The sequence below is a fragment of the Platalea leucorodia genome (genome assembly GCF_965183815.1).
Source record: "Platalea leucorodia genome assembly, chromosome: 2".
Lineage (NCBI taxonomy): Eukaryota > Metazoa > Chordata > Aves > Pelecaniformes > Threskiornithidae > Platalea > Platalea leucorodia.
This window is the reverse complement of record NC_138824.1, coordinates 30,491,411-30,509,902: the sequence shown is the minus strand read 5'-3', so window position 1 is coordinate 30,509,902 and position 18,492 is coordinate 30,491,411. Positions and strand designations below refer to the sequence as shown.

Below are 18,492 nucleotides of genomic sequence, written 5' to 3'. Positions count from 1 at the left end.
AGTTTTGCCACGGACTCTTGACGGCTGGAGACTTCCTTCATGGAAGTTAACAAGCTCAAGAGTCAGCACGGGGACACTTTGGAAGTTAACTGATGAGTCTGAATTCTTCAGATCTGTGCAGGCCTAGAAGCTAGGCTTCTAATTTGCAGGAACTGTACTATAAAAAGTATGAAACTGTGAAAGTGGAAGATACCACCTTCTTTTAAAAGCAGTTTGTAAACAGCAGCCACAGCTGTACTGTGAGAGGCTCATCCTACAGGCAGCTTTGATAGGACTTAGGGGAAAAACAAAAAAAATCCTACTCTACCTAGTCTTACAAGAAACCCTCCCATTAATACATCCCAGAACATCTGGCTTGTTTTCTTTCAGCAGCATAATGCTAACTCACACTGAGTTTCTGAATCATTAAAATCCACAGATAATCTTCTGCTGTACTGTTATTTAGCAAGCCATAATCTCATTTTATATCTTCATACCTGGAGTGCTTGCACTTAATTTCAACCTACCACAACTTCTTTTGAATTCTGACTGTCTTCAAAAGTGCATGTAATTCATCCTGGCTTTTGTCATTTGTAAGTTTTCTAAATACTCCATCTATATTGGCCCCATACAAGACTAAAAAAAAAAAAAACAACAAAAACCACCTTACAAGTTACATCCAACATGTTTTTAAATATACAAATCTCACACAATGCTTTTGAGAAGCTATTAATTTTACAAGTATTCAGTGGACTGTGAAAACAACTAATTGTAGAGTATATGTTCCACTTTATTACAGACTTACCTCATCATTGTCCGTTATGTATATAGCTTCATTGGCTGATGTACCAAATACACATGCCTTCCGAATAGATGCTATTTCTTGAGCTGACAGTAAGGTAAACATTGGCCACTTGCCTACATCCACCATGATGCTGCTGTGTGTCATGATGTTTCTACAAGTAAGATGACATTGCTGTAATAAAACCAAAAGCTTATTAAAAGTGTATTTTGCACTTTCATCAACAGGCAATAAGATAATTTCCTTTAAATGAGAGAAAAGACGTGTTGTGGCTCTGAAAGTATAACATTCTACTGTATATGAAATACATAATTATATTCCCATGTAGTAAGGTGAACAAATAGCAAGTCACTGGTAGGACACTGGAAGTACAGATCTTTTCTTAACATGATATTTAAGTAAACTGCATTCAGTACAACTGAACATCTGCTGTTGTACAAGCAAACTTATTAAAAGCTTGTGATCTAATAAATACCCACTGGTGGCAGACTGGATTTCTGAGGGCATTTTCAGAGGGAATTTCAGCTGGAATTCCCATTCGTAAAATTTTCACTTGTGTAATTTTTTTGTAGTCTTACAACTTATATATGCCATGTAAGCAAGCTGCTGACGTATATGTGAAACCTGCAAATAAAAATAAAGCTGGGGCTGTTGAGCATATGACCCAAATCTGCCATCTCTTGCATAATCAAAGCTGTTATTATGGTCAAAAACTATTTGTGAGAGCACAAAAGCACAAGACAAACTCATGATTTTGTACAATTAAGCAGTGAAACACATCAGAGAAATGTGATTAAGTGAAATTGTCATAATCTTTTATTTAGAAACAAGCTGGACCACATTAAAAGCTGGAAACATGACTGGGTATATATACACTGTCTGTCAATGAACACAGATGTATACAATCCATCCTTCCACAATGCTCCTTTTTCCCAGTCTCCTCAGGGCAATTGTACCAGCTCAAGAACAAAGCTGACAGCCAACACAAACCTACAGAGCTTATTTAGGCCTTCAATCCTGCACATAAAAACTGTAACATTGCTAATACCCTGAAGGGATTCTGCTACTGACAATCTATGACCCCCACGTTCAGGGGTATCAGCAAGTTTTGTGAAATCTGAAAAGCACCAGGTGGAGAATTCCCCAGAACGTCAGTGACATGATACAAATCACAATAAACGATCAAAAAAAAAAAGAAGGCTAAGGAATCATTTAATGGGTAAGAAATGCAGTCTCTATCCAGATGTCATCCTCTCATCAACATTTAGTTCCTTCCTTTTCATTTGTTTGCTCCAGCCCTATCCCATCCCTCTAGTCTTTGCTTTGTTGCTTTCAAGTCAGGCTGCTTCTTGATGATGCCTGGGTATCAGATACGGACAACAGTGAGAACACAAGAGAGCCTCTTTCCTTTGCTTCTGATGCTTGGTTCTCAAAACTGTGCTGACAACCAAGACATGGCTTCAGAAAGCTATTCAAGAGCAGCAGTCAATCCTAAAATACAGGTTGTTCAGTGCAGATGTTTTTTGGAAGGAGGGGGTTTATTATTATTATTTTTAAAAAGTGAGAGAAACACTGAGGTCACAGTGGAAATATGTGTACAAAAAAATCCAACACAAACAAAACCTAGACTTGTCTCCTTATCAAATTTCATAACCTTGCTCCAGCAAATCCAGCTCTGTTCTATAGGCACCTCTCTCACTAAGAGCCTGACTTCACTCTACATTTCACATTTGAAGCAGGTCTTGAAAACACCTGAAGTCTCCAGATGGCACATTCATAATAGATGTATTTGTAGAACAGCTTTTGAAAGTCTACCTGATGCCAAGACCACAGCACGTTCTACACAGCTAAACAGATTTGAATGCATTTAAGCCTTCCTAATTTCTAGTCCAGTTACAAACTTAGGCTAGTTAGCTGCTAAGATTTGCTACCTCACTTTGGCAAATCTTTTAACATATGACACTATCAATCAGTTAAAAGGAGACAGTGATGACTTGTTCTGTTGAGCAGACCAAGTAATTGCCCCTTCTGACTCTACCTATTTAATTTGCCTCATATAATATACAACTGGAAAGGCACAAATGTGTCATAAACTGGACATTAAGGAAAATGTTTTCTTCCCTGAAGTTCTTTTCAACACATCCTTTCAATTTAAGACATGAAGACAAAATGTTATTTTGATGGAGAATGTCCCTAGTAAATTAACATTAACAAGTTTTACAGCATACTGAGAATCTATTCTACTCTAAAGGTAGACAAAAGAAAAGCTTTCAAGCACACAAGACTTTCCAGACTGAAAACGCGAACAACGAACTCCATCCACAGATGAAGAACCTTACAATTTTTGACAACAAAAAACACTTCTTGCTTTTTATATAATATGTACTGTTTCTCCCCAAACACACAACCTTTTTCCCTTCTCTAGAACTATTGTCCTTGGATGCTGCCATTTGCTGGAGTACCTATCACCATTCAGTTGCAACATTTTTACAGTAGCTATTTTTGTTTATGCTGACCTCTAAATGCGTGAAATGACATACAAATCTGAAAGTTCTGGGGTTTATATACACAGACTACTGTTTCTTAGCTTTAACTACACATAGAAAGTTGTCTTAACTACTTATTCTCCATTTTCCACAGAAAATAAATGCTGAACCTAAGCATAAGCACCACCTTTTTCCTCTCTAAAGATGGATTTCTTAACAACCTTAGCCACTTTCCTAGTTTTCCAATAAAAGTTCTAGCTGCCACAGGAGGGGAAAAAAAGGTGTAAAGTGGGGAAAAAAATATTTGGGGAATACATATTTATATATAGTACCGTAAATGGAGATGTCAGTAAAAGTAACTCAGTGTTATCAAAATAGAAACCCAATTAATTTTAGCATCCTCTAAAACATACTGCACACTTTTCAAACAGGTAGACACTCTGCAATATTGCAACTGACCTCTCACACCAATCACATTCAAACTTCATCCTTGCACAACATTTGTCCGAATACGGGGAAGGGAAGGCACGTGCAGAGTTTCTTCTGGGCAAATCCTTGCTATGAAAGGCTGATCTAGGAGACTTCAGTCATGTCACTGCAAGCAGTTGCACAAAGAAACAGTGTCCTTCACTCGCCCTTCCTGTACTGCATCAATAAAAGAGCAAAGTTTATTGTTTACTTCTCCTGATAATCACGGAGAGGCCTGGACCCCGCTACTATGCGATGACTGCACTTTAACTGAAAGTTTGTAAGTGCAATGTAGTAACAAATGTACCAGATGGAGTCCAAAGTAATGAAGTTATTTTAATCTGTATGCAAATAGCTGTCTCAATATATTAGCTCTCAAGCTATTGTTTAGATTCTGTACGCAACATGGCAGCAGCAGTTCTAAGGAGTATCTGTCACTTACATATCAACATCTAGATTTTAAGCTAACTGCAATTAAAACCTTGTAAGTATAAAAGTCATAAGCTTAAACTTGGTGCGCTGGTATAGAGCTGCTTTTAGAAACGCTGTATGTCACTGCTTTTAACTGTCTTTTCATTTCGGCTGCATGATTCAGTGATAAACAACTATACACCATATAGCTTTATTTCTACTGCAGAACTAACCAGCAGAGGGAGCTTATATCAACAATACCCCTTCTAACTGCTTTGACATCTTTGAAGTTATCCAACAATATCAGTATACAAACAGGAACAGAAACAAAGATGATTGTTTGAATTTCAGTGAGGCTAAAAATAAGCAAGAAAGGATGACTTGTAGAGAAGGAAACTGAACTGGCCACATATTGTGATAAAAAGAAATTGAACTCAGAGCGGTCACTAACAGGGGAAAAAAAATCTAGATCTGCTCACAATTTTAAAAAGCCATGTGCTTTCAGAGACAGAAGCCCTTCAAAAATTCTGTGCTAAACTTCTGCCTATGCATTCAACTTCTCACTAGTTTGCTTTCTAAAGAAACAGTGTGCAGGCTGATTCTCAGTGATACATGTAGGCAAACACAAATCCCTGCCTTGGGAAAGAAAAAAAAAAAAAAAAAAAAAGACAGTGTTCACAAAATGTTTTGTTAAATGATTTTAGATAAAGTTGTACAGAGTTTATAGTTCAGCTAAACAAATCCATGCTGGAGAGAACAATAGCCTAACACAACATCCTACCGGGAAAACAGTACCAATTGTCATTGCAACAAAAAACTATAGTTAACTCCTCAAAGATTATCCCCTTATTTGTAAAGACTATTTGAACACAATTGCACGTTTGTTTGTTTCACTCTTTCCGCAGGCTCCAATGTTGCGGTTTATTCTAGCTGGGCAGACTTACTCCTGCACAGAAAGAAACTGCAGGCTCAGGCCTTCATTTCTCCTAATTGTCTAACGGGAATTACAAACAGCAGTGAGAACACAAAAGCTAGGATATCTGGCTTTAGAATAACACAAAATGACTGGCACACTTGATCCTTGTTTAATTTTAAGTAAACCTCAACGAAGAAAGAGTCAAATCCTAGACGTAACACCAATCTTCCCCATGTTTCCTCCAGGTCATGCTTGGTTTTTTAATCTCATACTTCAGTATTGAGAAAGAACAAGGAAACAATACATACTATTGACATTAATCAGATGTGTGAACCAAGTGATTTTATTGCAGCTTTCTCCCTGCCAAGAAAAAGATATGGCACTCCCTGAAATCACATGCCTTAACTCATATAGACCTTACATAAGGCAAGATTTCTATGACAAAATCTGTGTGTTCAAACCTCTGCACAATTTATTTTTGGATGCCTTTTATGAGCAATACAGGGAAAGAAAAACCGCTGATCTAAGAACTGACAACCAGACCTCCTATTTGCTTCAAGTAACCAGCTGAAAGAGATACAAGCAAGCAAAAATCACCACGTACATTAATATTATTGAACATAAGACTGTTTTAGCCATAGGAAAAAACCCTGAGTAGGATGACAGTCATCCACCCACAATAACAAAACTATAATCATGATACACCTTCTTTTTTTTTTTTTTTTTTTTTTTTTTTTTTTTTTTAAGCTGAGCCATTACTGCAACTTATTGAAGTCGTTCGCTCAGGACAAGACACCTTCTAAAGCAATACCCGTATTTCAATGTGATGCCTACAGAGATAAGCAGGAAAAGGAAAACATTCATATTAAGGCTCTAAAGCATTATTGCTTCTCCCAAACACTGTTTTTCCTAAAGAACTCTGTGCTCCAAACACATTTCCATTCACAATGTTTAGCATCTTTTTCTCATAACCCCACCCCTACTTTAAACAATTAAAGTCCGTTTTACCTTTCGTCAGTAGACAACATGCTTTTGGAAAGAGAACACTTAAACTGCCTAAATTAGAACTCTGAAAGTTCCTTTTAAAAAGTAAATATTCCTTTAATATTTAATTTAGAAGAATTGTATTAAAAACTGAAGAAACACTAATTTTTTATACACAGCCCAGTTAGGAAAAAAAAAAACCTGTTGAGAGCCCTGCTTTTTCAGTAAGCTAGATCTCAGCCGTCAGGAAGCAGACAACAAAGGGAAGGATGAACAGAAACACCGTGAATCAGAAAAGCAAAACTGTAAGAACATACTGTGAGCTACGCCAAGCAGGAAGAGAGACTCCAGAGGGCTGGGTGGGAGAAAGTCACAGGCGGACCAAGAGAAAGCTTCGCCAAGTCACTCGGATGATGACCCCCAGCCAAGCCCTGTTTAGGTGAGGACCCTCTCCTCCTCCGGCTGGGTGTCGCCAGCCTTACAGACCCGCACCGGGGTCTCCGCGGTGACCTCCGTCCAGCCGCTCCCCACCGCCGCCAGTTCCCGCCCCCGCCAAGCCGCAGCCCTCACAGCGCCCTAACGGAAACGCAAGGGGCGGGAGGAACCGGCAGCCCCACGCAGGGGACGCCCAGCCTGGCGACGGCGGGGCGCCGACCCGGCCAAGCAGGCTACCGCCCCGCGCGCTCCTCACCCGGCCCCTGCCACATCCCCCGCCAGGCTCCCTGCGGCCCCTCCGCCCGGCGGGCTGGGCGCTCCTGCTGCCTCCAAGGTGCTTCTGCGACGGGGCGAGCGGCCCTCTCCGCAGCCGCTGCCGTTACGGCCGTTAGGACCGTTACGGCCGCTCGGCGCCGCACGTCAAGGGGCCGAAAGGGTGCGGAGCGCGCACCGGCACCGCGCACGTGACAGCGGCGGGCCGGGGTGGGGGCGGGCAGAGAAGCGCGTCACGTGACGCCAAGCCTCGGGAGCGGGGGGGCCTCTCCCGCTTGACCGTTCGCGCGCGCCGTCACGTGGCCGACGGTGGGTGACTCTCCCTCCCCTTTCCTCACCGCCCATTGGACGTTGTAGGCGTGGCCACGTGACCCCCGCCTTCGGCCGCCCGGCGCGCGGCGCTGCGACCCGCCTCTCGTCCATCCCCGTCGTGAGGGGGCAGCGGGTGGCGCCCGGGCCCCTCTCGGCCCCTCCGCCCCGGCTCCCGTTCCCGTTCCGGCACAGCCCCCCGGTCCCGGCCGGCCTCCCCGCAGGCATCACCCTGAGGGCGCTGAGACGGGCCCGGGGGCTTGTCCCGTCGCGCCGCGGGCTCCTGTGAGGTCTCGGAGCGGGGCTCCGTGGCGGACCGGGCCCAGCGAGCGTTTCCGGGGGCTGGTTTCGCTCGGTGGCGTCGCGGCAGGGGCAGGCTGGCAGGCACGGGCTGTGCCGGGCGGCACCTTTCTGCCCCCATATCCTCACTGGAGTGAAGCCGAGGGGAAAACGAGGTAGGGTTGCAGCCGGCCCAGGCTTTGAGGTGGGGTTGCAACCAGCCCGGGCTTCCCGCCCTGCCCACAATCCAGCAGAATCTCGCAGGGCTGTGGCAGGATCCATGCTGTTATCCATTACACTTCAGGCTAGCGCCTGTAATGTCTGAAACCAGCTGGCTGCTAGAGGTAGTGTTAACCGTCTTCTGAGCCAGTCACATAAAGACTTCTCTCCCTTCAAAGGTTTTTAGCCAATTTGCGAGTACCAGTTAAAGCTTACCATTGGCATAATCTTGTCTCTTTCTCTCTCTGTGTTCACACCTGCAGATCGAGTAGGAGGCACAGCTGTGGGGGAGAATCCAGGAAAGGGAAGACTGGAGGCCAGCCTTCCCAAGAGACCTCTTTTGTAACACAAAATTGTTGCCAGGAAATGGCTTCCGCTTTTCTTAAAATTTACTTACTTTCCTGACTGTGCACAGGGTCAGAAGACAGCTGGGGTTTGCAGTGAGAGGGGAGCTGATCGATCTGAAACAAAGCCGTAGGGTAGAGCCCACTGGAAGTATCAACCTGTCTTTGGGGGTGGTCAATTTAGGAGAAAGCTGTTTAAAGAAGAAATTATAATTTTAAAAAAAGAGGAAAAAAAAAACCCAAAACCAATTTCAGTACCCAAGGAATCAAGTGTGGATGGGTTTCTCTGAGAGGGAGTCAGTGATGCTGAAGAAATTCTGCCCTGTAATATGAGGCTAGGAAGGCACAGCAGTAGGTCCAGGGTAAAAAGAGATTCTCCCTGCCAAGTTCCTGCTTACTGTGCTGTTGAGTGACTTTAGCTGGCATCAGGAAGGCACTGCTGAATAGGTTGTGCCAACAAAAAGAGAAGGCATAAATAAGAAGATATGTGGGAAAGTGTCATCAGAGTCTCCACGGGAAGCCCGAAAAGAGCCAGAAATGGACCATACACAACACTTATTTTCAGCTTGTGTTTGTGGCTCTGCAAAGGAATCGTCTGTCAAGAACAACTGCCTTTCCTGGCATCGCTGGGAAATGGTGCAAAGGTGGAGACACGTAAACAGAACTTTGATCGTATTTAGTACTGTAGAACAGACCTGCTGCTTAGTAACAATATACAGAAACCCAGTTGTTTTAACAAGTACTGGAACACAAGCCCCCAGTCACGTTTTTTACTCACGTGGGTTTAAGTTTCTTGTTATTAGTTATCACTAATTAGTTTTTACCATGTGAAATAAGTCCTTAAACAGTAGTTGCAGGCAGCTTATACCGTGTCTAAGCTTTACAATCGGCTGAAACAGCTAAAAAAGTGCTCTGTATGGAGCAGAATTAATTTCATAATCTTGCAAATAACGAATTTCAGTTCTTTTGGTTTGGCTTTTTGTAAAAGCCAACAATAACAGAAAGCAACCTTCCCCATCATTTTTTTCTAGAAGGGAAAGGGATATGAAACCTTATATCCCTCTTGGAAAAGTTATGACAGACCGGAAATGTTATGAAAACATTAAATAGGTCAACCAGGCAAAGCAATGATACTCAGACACAAGTTTTGTAGAATGAAAGGAATTATTACTTAAGACAGTATACAGATCATGTGTGTAACTTGTTGCTGACTTCGGTGGGTTCGCTCAGATGCTGATCTCCCTCTCTTACACTGGCAGTCTCCGCTTACCTCTCTTGACAACAGTAGCAGGTGACTATGAAGTGCTTTTCTCAGGTGACCAAACTGGGAACATTTGAGACTGGAAACGGACAATAGCGTGGGATGGAATTACACCCCAAACCCTACTGCAACCTGAATCAGCAGTTTAATTCCTAAGTATACGTTGTCGAAACTGGAGATCCCAAAGGTGTGCGTAGTCATAGATAAATCCAAGTTTAGGAGAATTTATGGTCTTGTCAGTTGCAGATTAAAAAGTCTGTTCTGTATCTGCAGCCCTGTAAGTGACCACAGTGAAGAGTCACAATGACAACTGTCAGTGCCTATTAAACGACATTAAAAGAAGAAAATTCTTCAAAGTGTTTCTTCCTCACTCAGCATTATTTTTTCCGTCAGCTGGTTAACTGTTTTCATTCAAACTGCAGAGTCCTCGGATACGATGCCAGCTAAATCTGCTATGAAAACAATCTGGAGCTAAATGTCACCTGCACGGAGCTGGCATCTTATTCCAACTCTGTTCGGCAGTCCTCACCATCAGCTTTCTGTGGATGTGAAGGAACAGGTACACAAAATATACGCACAGAAAACCTGTTTCAAAGCGATCCTGCCGCAAAACGGTGCCAAAGGCCTGAGGGCTCTACAAAGGGAAGTCCCCTAATCAAAGTAGGAGCTCTGACATCTGTGGTTTGGCAGGAGCGGTTTGATTCCTCTGGAGAGAGGCGCTCCATTGAGAAATGTGTGGGCTAACAGTGACACCCCGTGGCCAGCCAGATAAAACTCAATTTCTGAATTTTCACAGGTTTTCTTTGCTTTCATCCATTTTAGCAGACAGAAAGGTGGTAAAGATCAGTTTGTAGCTTTCATTCTTGTTAATAATTTCCCGTATCTTTTCCATACATTTCCTTTATTGTTATAAGGTGTTCTAAACATGTAAGCTAAGACAAAAACTAAAAACAAATGATCAAACAAAACCTTGCATCCAAAACCCCTGAACCTGAGGAGCGCTGAGAGTGAGGCTCCGCTGTTGCTCTGGAAATTGGCAAGTTGTACGAAGCGCATTTCCAGGTCCATGCTTACATCGTCATTTTAACCACGTTTCCTGTGGAACTGGAAAAAGGGAAGGCCCCTTAAGGGGAACTGGATTTGGATATTGCAAAGCAGAATTTCCTCCAGACTAATCTGGAGAGATGAGCTTCGTCGGCGTACCTTCAAGCTGTAATTTTTACTTCCCATAGAGGTAACAGGTAAGATATTACCTGTATTATATATAGTGCAGGTCGGCATTATGGTTAAGCATCGTCAGATAGCCTCTGTAGGGCTTCCTCTTGATAGCAACTGAAGGAATAGTTGTTAAAAAAAAACCAACAGTCCTTGCTTCATAGCTTTTCCATTCAACAGATGGAGGAGCAAATACTAGGATACATGAGAGGATGGAGTAAAAGCCTTTTTTTGGCACACATAACATGGATATTTTTGTAGGTGTACCCATTTTTTGCTCTTTTTTTTTCAACTGGAAACATTAAGAATGATGGAAGAATTGAGATTAAGGCATTTCAAGATAGTCAGAGCTGTATTTTAACTAGTTTCTAAGGTAAAAACAGCATGTATGCGGTATGTAGCATAGATGAATGTATGACCTAAACTGGGATAGAGACCAACCGTAAGAGGAAGAGCTCAGGAGTAGTCTCAGAAAAGGGAGCGATGGTGTTAGGATAGGTAAGGAAGCCAAAGAATCTCAGTTTTGAATTGCCCTGAGGAGACAAAGCTGAGATGTTAGGAGTCAAGGAGGAAGAGATCTGTGAAATGAAGATGTAAGAAGGAGGACCTGGAATGAGAGTTCCAGTGGTATAGACAGAAGAGTACTGAGCATTGCCAATTTATGTGGCAAAAACTGGAACAATTTGGGTAGCACTTGAATAAATGAGTCTACAGAGAGGACCTGCATCCCGGTAAAATTCTAAACAGCTTTGGAAATTATAAATTCAGAGATTGGAGTAACAATATTTCTGAAAAACATTCTACAGTCACATACAAAAGATGTAGTAGTTCAAACAGAAATCAAAGCACGGTAAGTACTTTTCCTTTCCTCGTCAGCTGTTGCAACATCTGCCAGCTAAGGGATGAGAACACGAGGGAAAAGTCTTTTTGCTCTGTGCCATATTTCTCCACATCTGCCTCGTTGTCAGGGTGCAGTGAGGGCTCCCAAGGGGTTGTCAGGGCAGGGCCTGGCAGCCAGAGCCATCCCGCTGCCCCCAGCCAGGGAGCAGGCAGGCTGCTGGGCATGCAGGGACAGCCCCAGCCCTGGGCATCGGGCACCTCCCTGAGAAAGGTGATGGCCTGAGGCCCTCAGGGCCCTGAAATCTTCTCAACAACTCTCTGTTCCAGCTGTATGAGGCATACAGAAATTCAGCAACAAGGGAATGTTCACTGAACAACACCAAAAAAAGCATCAAATCTTTCCCAGATGCCCTGGAGCGTATACAATGTCTTTTCAAGAGTGCTGAGGACAAACATATCAACATCATGTCATGGTTGATGCTGTTTCAGGTAGCGCTGGTCGGTCATGATGAGAACATTGCTCATGGAAGTTCAAATGAAGACTCTATTTGGACCTGTCCTGGGCACTGTTGACATTTCCAGGTATGAGGACCAGCTTACTGTGTCCGTTCAACCTGCTGTCAACACTGAGCCTAACCACAGAAGGAGCTGAGCTTCTGTCATGCCACTGAACTCATCACGAGCAGGAGGCTGCTGGAGGCCATAGCCACATGTAGGGAGGGTCTTTGAGACTTCCCATCCTGTAGTTTTCAAATCCAAACCTGTGATGTGGGGGGAAACTTGTGTGGTTATTCTGCAAGACAGAGCTCCGAAGTAAGTTCTTCTCAGAGCTTAGCCACGGCCAGTTCAGTGCTCCTGGCCAAACACCTTCGGGCAACTGGTAGGCACCATGAGCTGTATTTTTTTCTTTTGCAGTTTGTCCATCTCACTGACAGCAGGGTGCTCTGAGATGGAAAGCAAACAAACATCCAGCCCCTTTCATGGTATCCGACTGTGTTGAGCGGGGAGCACGACCTCACACCTGTGGGCACGCTTGTGTCCTAGTGGCTGCCGTCCTTCAACACAGGGGTCACGGCAGGCTGGACAGGTGGGGACTAAGAAGAGACAAGGACCAAGCTTTCTCCTTTGAAAACTGTGACGTGGCATCAGTGAGGGCGTAGCAGGTGACTTTTTGTTCTCTCTGGCTAGAGCCATACACTTCTGGGCAGAGTTAACTGTGATAAGGCAAGTGCAAAGCCGATAGCATATCCACCGCCAGTTATGCTACCAAAAAAGCATTTTCCTTCACCAAATGTTTGTCCCAAGAAGCAGGGGCAAAACAGAGCTCACGAGATGAGCTGGGCTGACAGAACTACGTCCAACCCCACCAGGAATGCCCTGGAGGTACCAGCACCTCTCTCAGAGTGCTTGATGAGCTCCTGAAGGGCAGGTGCTTAACATCTGCTCTGTGTTTTGTTGTGTGAATCTTGTCTGAACTTTTTGGCGTCGGTCAACAACTTTGAGCAATCGATCATACGTTGTCAAGAGACATCACTGCAGGCAGGCTTTTCTAAGGCACGTGAAAGCCCGTGGCTGTATTGCGTAGCTTTCAGAGTACGCTAAGCCAGCTTTCAAGCCTCTGGGACTGTCTCAGGAGGGAACAGCTTGCCTTCAGCTGCCAGCTCTCACAGCTACCCATCAACCCTGATGGGGCAGGCAGCTTCCCAGCCACGTGCCAAGCGAACCAGCATTAGTCTGTTAGCAGGAGAGCACTGGGGAAGAGCATGAGGTGAGTTTCCCATGGGCACGCCAGAAATCAGGGGCAGAACAAGAGGAACAGACCAGGATACAGAAAAGAAAAAGGCCAAACTTCCCTAAGCCTGAACCATCACATTTGGCTTTGTTGTGGCTTAACCTGGGGTCCCACCTAGGTCAAACCAGGTCCCCTGCAGCTCTGCAAGGAGCTCTCACAAGTAAGTCTGGATGGGAAGGTACACTCTGCCTTCACTGTGCTGGGATCTACTTGTTGCTCTAAGCAGATGCCATTAGGATGAACACTCACGGTAAGGACCAGATCTACTTCTGTTATTCCTGGCTCTGCTGAGGGTTGTGTGCCCCAGTGCTGCCTGCCGAAGAGGTGACACGGGCTCACCGAACCCCCACCCCAGCTCCTTCCACCACTGGGCAGGGACATGGCCTCCGGGTCGTGCCTGTCGGAGGGGTGTGCTGGGGGGAAAGCACCTGTCTCCTGAGCTCCACAGCATCACCGCTGGGGACCCTGCCTGGGGACACTGCAGGGACATCCCCAGGGAGGCTGGTTAGGGCCGATGAGGCCCCTCGGCGCCCTGACACTCGCGTGGATATTGTGAATATTATTTGGGTGAGATTTTTGAGGTCATTTAGAAATGACCCATTTTATACCCATATTATCTACAAAGAAATTCAATTTTGGATGACAAACTATTTATGATGAAAAACTATTTATAGTTTTAGTGAAGGTAATCTTTTGGTTTCGGTGGCAAGGGGGACTAAGCTTTCACATGCCTCTAATTACCTTTTTGATGCAAAGGTCACTGCATGTCTAACAGAAGAGACAGAGCAGCAGTGGCCGCGCAATGCCTGGGAGGCCGTTAATGGGAAGTGTTTTGCACTGATAAAAGGGAAGGATTGACATGCAGTTTGCCTGGAAGTTTCTGCCTTGCTTTTCAAGATACTTCTGTTAGTTTGGTAATGTGTAACAAGGGGCACTGCCTTCCCGAGAAGCGTTTCTGAGGGACTCAGCCACACCTTTGCTACATGATTAACACTGATTTCCAGTGAATTGTTAGAATTAGACCTACCTGCTTCAGAGCTCACCCTGTTTTGGTGTATGGCATCACAGCCATGAAGACTATCTTGACAGCCATGCTAAGAAGAGCATCGTGGTCTAACCCTGAGACGACATAGTCTCCCTAGGGAACCATCAACTCTCGGCTTGTTCTCCAAAGTCTGTGTCTCATGTCCTGCTGCAGGTCACAGAATCACAGAATCGTAGAATGGTTTGGGTTGGAAGGGACATTTAAAGATCATCCAGTCCAACCCCCCTGCCATGGGCAGGGACATCTGTCACTAGATCAGGTTGCTCAGAGCCCCATCCCACCTGACCTTGAACACTTCCAGGGATGGGGCATCCACCGCTTTTCTGGGCAACCTGTGCCAGTGTCTCACCACCCTTATTGTAAAAAGAATTCCTCCTTACGTCCAAGCTAAATCTACCCTCTTTCAGTTTAAAGTCTCTTTCTTCCTCCTGTCTGCGCCCCATGGAGTGAGGGCAAAATGCTTTGACAGTGAGTATAGTGGTTGGGACAAAATCCTAGTTACTGGAATATTTAGGGCATGGGGAGGAGGGGGGATTCTCTATTATAGTACTAGTCCTTATTGCTCTTTGTGGTGAATATCTAGGAAACAGGGAAATGCATGCCTAACAAACAGCAAACAAATAAATCGACTGAAATTCTATGAAATTATAAATGGAAATAGCAACCACTGGCTTTGCTCCTGTGAATCTGGAGACATGAAACACAAGGCAAGAACATTTGTTCTGCCCAGGTAAGATGTAGCTGGGGTAGGGGCTGTCCTTGTCGCTTAACACAATTTCTGAATTATTTAGCATACGGCCTTTGTGCTCTGGCAATAGACTCGCTCAGAGCTCATCTTGTCTGCTTTTACTTTCTTTTCTTTCATTCTTTCTTAAACAGACTTGCAATTGCTCCCATGTATTATTTATTGGAAATTCTATGCTTTTATACCATAGCTGTGGGTGGAACAGACTCTGTAGGCACAGTTTGCACCCCACATTTGGAATAATTGGCAGCAAGAAAGAAAATAGGCTGCAGTTCAATACATAGGGTATGAGAACGTAAGAAAAGAAAATATAGAGTTGCCTCTATTTGCCCATGAATTACGCTATTCTGTGCCATAGAAAACCTGAAAGCAATCTTCAATAAAACTGTACCCTAGTTGCATTCTTTATTCTGGTTTTATTTCTTCTTTTTCTTTTCTTTTTTTTTTTTTTTTTTAACAGAAGCAGCCTACTTCTATAGCATGTTAGAGAGTGGTGTAACGAAGACTCCATCACATCATATTTCAAATACTCAGTTATTCATCAGATGGTAGAATCTCCACCCTTGCTTCCTGTATCTATATTTTAATTTACTTCGAAGAAATTTGAGTGCTGTGAATGGCTGGTCAGATGAAACAGATGTGTACCACAGCCTCCTATCAAGCCGCAGAGAAGACGAGTAGTAGCAAAGGCAGGAGAAACATGAAAAGATCAAGAGACAATTCACTCGACCCACTGGTAACGTCAAACAATACCAACTACATTGATCTTACAGTACAATGCGATATGGGGAGGAAGGTTTTCCCAAAATGGAGAACAAGCAGATTAAGGAGCCAGACAAGAATTTAACTTGTTTTTAAAAATGAAGAACTCGGACAGATGGGTAACCCTCGGGCAGCTGCATGCACTGCAGAGTGTGCAAACAGTTCCCTGAAGGAATCAGGATTTGCTGCACATCGTAGTTCTCTTTTTTTATTCCCATCTAGAGAGCTTCCTTCCCTTTTTCCATTTGTAGACTGGTTTCATAAAAGATCATACATGAACATATACTGCATGATTTATCACATGCGTGGTGGTGTATTTATACTGTTAGATTAACTCTGCAACAACTGCTGTAAATAAGCATTAGCTTTTGAATTAACCTAAAACCATAGCAACACATCTTATATAGCCACAAGCTGCACAAAGTTCGTAGAGGCTCTTGGTGTCCACCAGCTCTGTGGGTTAGCTGTGGGAGAGATATGTATCACAGAAATATCTTGCAAAGCGTGGTCTGTAGGACCCCTTGCAATCCCATGCAGCCTATCTGGGCTGGACTCCTTGTTTTGTTTTGTTTCTCATTTATCTTCCTTTTTTTAAAAGACGGAAAACTGACACATCCTGCCCCCAGGGTAAGAAATGTTCCTCTGGTTGGCCACCGGTGACTGGTCACTGACCAGACATTCCCTCCCACGTGCTGAACCTCATCGCCAGCAATGGTGGCTTGCGACATGGAGGCACCGTGCGGAGATCATTGCTGGGGAAACTGCATCTCCCACAGACATGTGGAAGTCCCCCGCTGTCCCAGGGAAGCACAGATGAAGCACATTTCCTTCTTCATCCTCCAATAAAAGTGACTGGAGAGCAGTTCTGTGCTAACGCCGCGATGTGAGATTTACGGCCGCTTTCAGTTCTGCATGCCTCCAAGCAGCCTTTTAGGAGCAAAACCCAACCAATAAAGAAGGTAAATACTGGCTTTGCTGGGCCTCTGCCTGGCTGCCATCAGCCGCTCTTGCACAAGCAACTCTGGGAGCTGTTTCAGCAGCACATTTTTGCCTCTGGCGTGTAAAGTTCAAGTCATGCTGTCTTGTTAAACATGTTTCCCTTCTTTTAAGGGATTTTTTTTACCCCCTCAGCCACAGAAGACTGACTTTGCTTCACTTAAAATGTGGTAAATACCTTGATGTAAAGGATTTTATAGATTTTCACCCCAGGGAAGGTGTTTTGATGGGTCATATTTCAATAAGACGTTAAAAAAAACATGCTTGTGTGCTTTTTTTTTAAATTGCTGTCGTTACCGTCTGCACAACAGGTAATGAAAGCTGATGCTACGGGGGTTGACTGGCAGAAAAATTGTCAGTTGTCTTGTTGCTCATGTTTAAATCCACACCCTTGAGCTGTGATTCAGCAAATTCCCAGAGTGACTCTGGTCTGAAACCCGGGTTCCTCCTTGTCCTGTCCTGCGGGGGGTGGATTTCCCCTAGAGAAGCCAATGAACAAAAGCTCATTTATTTCTGAATGCGATGAGGAGGAAACTTGCTCCACCATCTCCCCACCTCTTCCTGCAAAATGTTGGCTCTCTTTTGCACCGATCACTTCAGGTTGTGAATGAAAATGGAAGTTAGCGGCAGCGGAGCTGGGATATAGAAATTGTTGTTTCCAACGGCGCTCCCTGGCTCTGCTCCACGCCTTATAAATAATAGAGCTCACCTTATTTTAGCTACAAAGAGAAGCAAAAGCAAGCTTTTGTCTTTCTTCAGCAAACCTAAGGTGCTCTCTTGGAGAGGCAGAACTGAGCGCTCTGTTATTAACTGACATTATCAAGGAAATACGCTTGCTTTCTTTTTTTGGCTGCAATTTTTTTGCCACGGTTGCGACAGCATCTTGATGGGGAAGCTGATCTCCAAAGGCCAGCGCAAAAGAGATGCTCGAGTTGTCATGCTGGGACTCGACTTCGCCGGCAAATCCACCCTTCTGTACAAACTGAAGAGTGGCCGGGCTGTGGAGACCTGCCCAACGGTGGGCTTCAATGTGGAGTCTCTGCAAACGCCCTGTCGCATATCCTTCACCCTCTGGGATGTCGGCGGACAAGGCAGCATGCGGGCAAGCTGGCCTGACTACCTGGAGGACACCAACACCCTCGTCTTCGTGCTCGACAGCACAGACGCAGCCCGGCTGCCTGAAGCAGCAGCGGCACTGGAAGAAGCGCTGAGCCACCCCAGCATGGCTGGCGTCCCCGTCCTCCTCCTGGCCAACAAGCAGGAGGTGCCGGGAGCGCTGGCTCCGGCCGAGCTGGGGGAGAGGCTGCAGCGGGGGCAGCTGGCAGGGCGGCGCTGGGTGCTCCGGGGGTGCAGCGCCCACACTGGCCAGGGCCTGCAGGAAGCCCTGGCCGTCCTGGGAGAGCTGCTGCGTGGTCTGGAGTCGAGCTCCCCGTCCCGAGAGCAGCCCCTTGCAGGGCCAGCAGGGAGGAGGCAAGCCCAGGGGCAAACCTGAACCTCGAGCGGACCCTTCCCACTCGTCGCTGCCTGCAGGTTTGCCGCAGAGGATCCCAGCCTCCAGGTGCCCCCTAAAATGAGCAGACCTGCAGCTGGCACATGCCACGCCAAAAAACACCCAGCCGCTCGCCACTGAAACCCACCAGGAAGACCTCTGAGCAAAGCTCCCGCCATGGAGCATTTTTGGCTCCATCTCTTGGATTCTCATCACTGGCCGCAGCTCGTCCCACAGTCACCAGGCTCTGCTCATCCATTGTGTGTGTGTCCAGTGCTTCAGCAGAGATGCTTTTCGCCAGAGCAATATAAATTATACCTGACATGCACACAAGGGACAGAGGAGGTTATTTTCTTTCCGCAGCTCCCAGCCCCGACGCAGCTATCCTGATGGGGTGATCCCCACGGGGGGGTGTTTGAACATGCCCCATGCCACTTTGCGC

The 18,492-nt window shown here is 45.2% G+C and overlaps 2 protein-coding genes across 12 annotated transcripts in view; one reads left to right on the top strand and one right to left on the bottom strand.

The window, feature by feature from the left end:
• RCBTB1 (RCC1 and BTB domain containing protein 1) overlaps positions 1 to 6,958 on the bottom strand; it is a 29,682-nt gene extending 22,724 nt beyond the window's left edge. For 6 of the 11 annotated variants that reach the window (XR_014227429.1, XR_014227430.1, XR_014227431.1 and 3 more), the window contains exons 1-2: positions 6,364 to 6,715; positions 785 to 955 (exon numbers count right to left, since the gene is read on the bottom strand). Coding sequence is in view for 7 of the 11 variants with exons in the window: in XM_082304170.1 (XP_082160296.1) it covers positions 785 to 928 (144 nt within the window). In the remaining 4 variants the exon portion in view is untranslated. Of the gene's footprint in view, positions 1 to 506; positions 616 to 784; positions 956 to 3,726; positions 3,913 to 6,363; positions 6,716 to 6,737 lie in introns of those variants that run through there. The other 5 variants (XM_082304172.1, XM_082304171.1, XM_082304169.1 and 2 more) reach the window with 5 other exon arrangements.
• Positions 6,959 to 17,447: 10,489 nt separating this feature from the next.
• Positions 17,448 to 18,053, top strand: ARL11 (ARF like GTPase 11; the record flags this gene model as incomplete). The annotated part of the gene is made up of 1 exon (XM_082337980.1): positions 17,448 to 18,053. The coding sequence occupies one exon, from the start codon at positions 17,448 to 17,450 to the stop codon at positions 18,051 to 18,053; it is 606 nt and encodes a 201-aa protein (XP_082194106.1).
• Positions 18,054 to 18,492: the final 439 nt, after the last annotated feature.